Source organism: Dendroctonus ponderosae, unplaced genomic scaffold (genome assembly GCF_020466585.1).
Source record: "Dendroctonus ponderosae isolate FM_Combo_2020 unplaced genomic scaffold, Dpon_F_20191213v2 Dpon_F_20191213_4, whole genome shotgun sequence".
Lineage (NCBI taxonomy): Eukaryota > Metazoa > Arthropoda > Insecta > Coleoptera > Curculionidae > Dendroctonus > Dendroctonus ponderosae.
The window spans coordinates 1,682,306-1,688,508 of NW_026018611.1; the positions used below are offsets into that span (position 1 = coordinate 1,682,306).

At 42.2% G+C, this 6,203-nt stretch overlaps 2 protein-coding genes across 2 annotated transcripts in view; one reads left to right on the plus strand and one right to left on the minus strand.

Annotated features, from left to right (window-relative positions):
* Window positions 1-4,690, minus strand: part of LOC109543049 (alpha-tocopherol transfer protein-like) — a 14,051-nt gene extending 9,361 nt beyond the window's left edge. The window contains exons 1-2 of the mRNA XM_019912570.2: window positions 4,526-4,690; window positions 566-712 (exon numbers count right to left, since the gene is read on the minus strand). Coding sequence (XP_019768129.2) covers window positions 566-704 — 139 coding nt within the window. The 5' untranslated portion in view covers window positions 705-712; window positions 4,526-4,690. The remainder of the gene's footprint in view (window positions 1-565; window positions 713-4,525) is intronic.
* Window positions 4,691-5,647: 957 nt separating this feature from the next.
* LOC125504166 (odorant receptor coreceptor-like) lies at window positions 5,648-5,929 on the plus strand (the record flags this gene model as incomplete). Its single annotated transcript, XM_048665741.1, is given in 2 exon segments — window positions 5,648-5,694; window positions 5,754-5,929. A coding segment is annotated over 1 exon segment (176 nt), but the record flags the coding sequence as incomplete, so codon positions are not given.
* Window positions 5,930-6,203: the final 274 nt, after the last annotated feature.

The following is a 6,203-nucleotide window of genomic DNA, read 5'->3' on the forward strand; positions in this document are numbered from 1 at the left end:
AGCGTTCAAGCAAACCACTTCTGAAGATGCAAGCCACTCGTGCTTGCGAAACGTCAGGAAGAAATTCTACCGAACGACGGCCTAAAAACCCATTAGTGTCACGTAGAATGTTGCAGTCTGGCAACATCGCTTCGCGAGGGCATCAACTTTTTTACACCAGTGCAATAACGACGTTCTCAATTTGTTGTGATCCTCCCGGAGCAGAAAAATAATTGAAAATATGAGTCACAAAACCGTTTAAAAACAGCAATAAAAAGCAATTTCCTTGGCGGTCACTCAGAAATCCATTAAAATAACGATCAATAATCGATAATTAATTATGTTGATATTAATTTTTCCCTAATTGAATGTTGACCAAGTACATCACACCACCGTTGGCCAAGTGACCAGCCAATCGGCATTGAAATGGCAGTGGAAATGAAACAATTGCCGCACGCTAAACTGTCTCCTTTCTCGCGTGTTCTGCGGAGGCCGTGACAGTAACCGCTGATCAGGAGAAACTTCAATTGCAATTTGTTTCTCGTTCATGGCCATCTTTTCGATTGATTAGAGCGGAAGTGCTTACCCCATGAATCCGGCAGATGGGGCTGTTTCAGCATCCACTCCTTGATGTGTTCCAGATCCGATTGTCGCGTGTTGACGTCCTCGTTCAGCGCCTTCCTGATGTTGATTTGCATTTCGGGTGACGGTTGAACCAAAGTCATGATGCTCGCTAAAACCAGTTTTTTTTATCAATTTATCCATAAAAACATGCAATTCATCGAACAAATGACATGTGTGACACATTGTCATGACAATGACCTTAGGACCAAGCGCGATGCGAAAGCGGAAAAATTCATATTTTTATTTTTCTGCTGTTTGCGTCACATTTCCAAGAACAAAAACCCATATCGCAGTAATTAATAAATTAATGGGTGTGAGAGTTTTCCAGCGTCGGCACAGTCCGGCCGATCTGATGGATGAATAATTCGTTGGGAATCGATCACCGAGGTGGACAGTTGAAAATAGGACGATTAATAATTGATTCGGCCACTTAACGATCGCTCGGTTCGCCCAAGAACGCTCTAAATCTATCTACGACAAACAAACGCTTCTTTTGCCCATTTCAACATTTTCCAAGGTATTTAGCGTTATTAACTGCTGAATTATTCAAATTCGGCATCAAAACTCCAACGTTGCCGCAGCAAATCCTGTCAGTTGTTGCAGGATGAACAACAAGGTCGGAAAAAGTAGCGAATTCTCTCCGAAGCATTTGGCCACTAGAATGTCGATCTAGTCCATGTATTGCACATGTTAATTACCGTGAAGGTGAACCAATTAAAGCGTACTACATATTTGTTATATAAGAGGAAAAAGCATGGAAGTAGATAATCACTTGATAATTCAATTCTCCTCGGTGATTCATCAGTTGGTTGAGCCACTTTCCAATTGGAGAAGGGGAATGCGCAAAAACACGCATTTAAAATGAGCGCCAAATGAGCGGAAGGTGCTCTCAGTTTGACAGTTTCCCGTCAAACTTGGGGCCATTTGAACGTCAACTGAAGCGACATCTCTGAGCGTCAGCTGGACGCAGTCCATAAATGAATTACATATCAACTTTCAAACCGCAATTTAGGACTTTCATCAACAGCGGCACATTTACACAATAAACCTGTGAAATTAGCCGAAAAAAGCGACTTACATCACGTCGAAAAACAGCGCAAACACGCACTTTACGTTGCTTTGAACAGCGTTGCGCAATTTCCAATTATGTTATTAACAATTTAATTCAAAAGAAATTCCTGGGTTCCAGTCAATTTTTTATTGTTTACCATTTAAAATGTCACAAAAACGTTGTGACGGTTGTTTCTACCTTTGGAAACAACCATACATACAAACTGATGATGGTGGAGAAAAACACCGAAACGTTTTTGTGACATTTTAAATGGTAAACAATAAAAAATTGACTGGAACCCAGGAATTTCTTTTGAATTAAGTTGAAATACAGTCAGGAAAATATACACAAAGTTATTAACAATAATGTTCTTTTGTCCGGTTGCTTTAACGATTCGCTGAGCGCAATAAAATTATATAATTTCCAACTAAACACGTGAAAATGGAGAAACTTTGACAAGCAAGAGGGTGTGATTAGTTAGGTCAGTTAATTGTCAATCCTTTGCAGTGTTGCATAGTTGGGCCATTTGTATGCAGCCCTGCCATTTTGAATGTTTGAGATGGACCGGTCACCTTGAAATTTCAATAATATTTGCAACGCAAAGTTTGGTAACCGAAAATCCATGCTACGAGCTGCGCTGCTCACATCGCAACCGGTTATATAACCGAAAACCGTGTGTTTTACTTTCGACGACCTGCTTTCTGGCCGCCTCGGATGCTCGAACAACACATCCGACAACTACGTTTGTGCCATCGGACTTAGTCGGTTTCGAAAAATTCTCGCAAAATCCCTGATGATGGTGCACGTGCGAAACGCGCACAGTTTATAGAACAGGCGTTTGCAGTTAAAATGCAGCAACTCCCAACGTTGCAACTCGTTTGCTTTGTAAACTAGGCGTTTCGGAAACGACGCCTGCATGAAATCGATCAACCTAAACCAAGGGATTTTTGAAAAAGTTGTCAAAAAATTGCCGATTAAAGATGAAGTGCGAAACTTTCAGACTTTATAGAAGCCACGTTTTTTTTGATAAAATCCAAAAACAGCCGAATTTCTATCTTTCCTGGTTTTTTCACTGCGACCTTGCCTGTTGAATGACGCCTGCTCGAATCATCAATCGCATGGCAAAATCAGTCTGCTTCAAAAAATTCTCCAAAAATGTCTGATGAAGACGCATTTGCAAAACTTCGGGATTTATAAACTCAAGTTTTTTCTGTACTGTAAAATTCAAACACTTCGAACGCGTTGCCAAGTTTCGTTTTCACACTATGATCTTCCGAAACGAAAAACTGACCTGAAAAAATAAGGCGGTTTTGAAAAAATTCTCAAAAAATCCCCGATGAAGACCCGGTTGCGAAACTTTCACAACTCATAGAATCGAGTCTCTTCTATAAAACTCAAAAACTCCAAAGGCTCCATCTCGTTTGCGTTTTACTCTACGATTTTTCGAAACCGCGCCTGCTAAAAACCTTTCTGCTCAAACTAGCTTGATTCAAAAAATTCTCAAAAAATCCCTGATAAAGACCCGGTTGCGAAACTTTCAGCAGCCATAGAATCGAGTCTCTTCTATGAAACTTAGAAACTCCGAAGGCTCCATCTCGTTTGCGTTTTACTCTACGATTTTTCGAAACCGCGCCTGCTAAAAACCTTTTTGCTCAAACTAGCTTGATTCAAAAAATCCCCAAAAAATCCCTGATGAAGACCCGGTTGCGAAACTTTCAGCAGCCATAGAATCGAGTCTCTTCTATGAAACTTAGAAACTCCGAAGGCTCCATCTCGTTTGCGTTTTACTCTACGATTTTTCGAAACCGCGCCTGCTAAAAACCTTTTTGCTCAAACTAGCTTGATTCAAAAAATCCCCAAAAAATCCCTGATGAAGACCCGGTTGCGAAACTTTCAGCAGGCATAGAATCGAGTCTCTTCTATAAAACTCAAAAACTTCAAAGGCTCCATCTCGTTTGCGTTTTACTCTACGATTTTTCGAAACCGCGCCTGCTAAAAACCTGTTTGCTCAAACTAGCGTGATTTAAGAAATTCTCAAAAAATCCCTGATGAAGACCCGGTTGCGAAACTTTCAGCAGCCATAGAATCGAGTCTCTTCTATGAAACTCAAAAACCCAAAGGGTCCATCTGGTTTGCGTTTCACACTACGATTTTTCTAAACCGCGCCTGCTAAAAACCTGTGTGCTCAAACTAGCGTGATTTAAAAAATTCTCAAAAAATCCCTGATGAAGACCCGGTTGCGCAACTTTCAGCAGCCATAGAATCGAGTCTCTTCTATAAGACTCAAAAACTCCAAAGGCTCCATCTCGTTTGCGTTTCACTCTACGATTTTTCGAAACCGCGCCTACTAAAAACTTTTTGGCCAAACTAGCTTTATTTAAAAAATTCTCTAAAATTCTCTGATGATAAAGGTGCAATTGCGAAACTTTCAGCATTTATACAATCAAGTTTTCTGGACAAAACTAAAAAACTCCCTAGGCTGTGCCTTTTTTCTGCAATTTTTTCGAAACGGCGCCTGCATGAAATTTTCCTGGCAAAACTGGCGGATTATGAAAAATTGCCAAAAAACTTTTGGTGACAGCAGAATGGCGAAACTTTTAACACTCATAGAACCGACCTTTCTCCATCAAGCGCAGAAAGACTGAACTTTCTACCTCGTCTGGTTTTCATACCACGACAGTGAGAAAAGACGCGTGGAAGACACAGTTCTGGCAAAACTAGTCTACTTCGAAAAATTCCCGAAAAATCCCTGATGAAGGTCCAAGTGCGAAACTTTCACCGTTTATAAAACCGGGCTTTTCTTAGAGAAACCTTTCAGAGCCAAACCAACCCGTCGGCGCAAAAACCCAACACCAACCAATCAGCACATACCTTTCCTTTCGCTTCCAAAAAGGCCAAAAAGTCCAAACCGTGCACAACCCCGCAAAAAAGTCGACAGAGAGAAAAATCCAACAGACGCAAGTCCGGTGTGTCGACTGTGAAAGTGAGTCAAGTCGACTTTGTCTTATACTAAAGCGACGTTCAGGTGTCTGAGTCTACCTGTACCAATCGCGTCCCACTCGACTGCGACTCAACCAATCAGCTGACCGGGCTTTCACCCGCTGTCTTTGCAATGGAACGTCACATTTTCAGGTTTAAATAATGCATTAGGAGGATGCTTGGCGCGAACTCGAAATTCATGTCGATTTGAAAATGATGCCTAGTTGGACCAACTTGAGTTTTGGGGCAAAATTCACGTGTTGAATGTGACAACTTTGACAGAGATCAATTGACTGTTGCAATTTAATTAGGAGAAAAGACCATTTCGAATTTCCGAATCCGTCTCACTCCGATGCTCCCAAGTGCATATGGTTTCTCCTCTTATGTCACACACAGACACGTATGATCCAATCGTGATGACTAATGCGGGTCGGTTCGCATTGATGGAGCCTTTGCGGCCTGTTTAAGGTCCATTATCGCGGCAATATCGAAAACAGATTAGAGAATCAATGTGGAAACGACTTTCAAACTATGAACGTTAATAATCGACGTCTTTAAATAATTAAGCTCGACGAAAATTACACGGCTCATCCCCTACTAGGGGGGTTTGACGACTGTATTTATGCCATTTCAGGGGCGCAGCCCCAGGGAGTTTTCTCGATTTATTTTCCACCACTCATATGCACCCAGAAGCTCCTTTCACACCAAGGCCCTTTCAGAGCTTCCCACACTATGTCCCTCTCTGTCTCGCACTCGCGTGCTCGACGCCAACGGCGGGCGGAATGGAAAAATCCCACTAATTGGGGCTTCGGGACGCCACTGGGGCTCGTCACCAAAAACCCCACTCCAGGAAAGAAAAATGACGAAAGGCCCTGATTGGTCCACGACAGCCATTCTTGGGGACCAAAGGTCGAAGCTATAGTTGCGGTTAATGTCAAGTGTAGTCACAGGCGACGTTGTGCTGGCATGCGACGCGTGGTGACATTGACAACTTGTGCAATCTAGTGGTTCCGGCTGGTATGTCAGTGGTCGATGACAGTGACAGCTGTTAACCGTTCAAGGTAACCCAAAACACGTCTGGATGCGGTTTCTTGTTCAATGTGAACGGCGCTTGTTTCAGATGATCAACAAGTTCAAAGTGGTCGGCCTTGTGGCCGATCTGATGCCCAACATTCGTCTGATCCAGGCGTCCGGACATTTTATGTTCAACTATTACGCAGACAATTCGGGATCGTTGCATATACTACGACTGGGCTACTGTTGCATGCATTTGTTTTTTGTACTCGTGCAATATGGGTAAGAGCTGGTGTCTTTGATTGAGCCAATGCGTGCTCATTTTCAGCTCAAATGGCCTCCATTGAACCACGCAACTGTCAATAATGACGTTTACTCAACGATGACAAACAGTCATTTTTTGACGAGAAATTAATGACAAAATGTTCATCAGTGTCGGACATTTCTATGTAAAATGACCTCAACAAGCCGAAAATCGGCAAAATTTGCCCCAATTTTATGAGACATATTCGAGAATCTGGTCAAAATTTTGTTTTCAAAATGTCTGATGAAGACC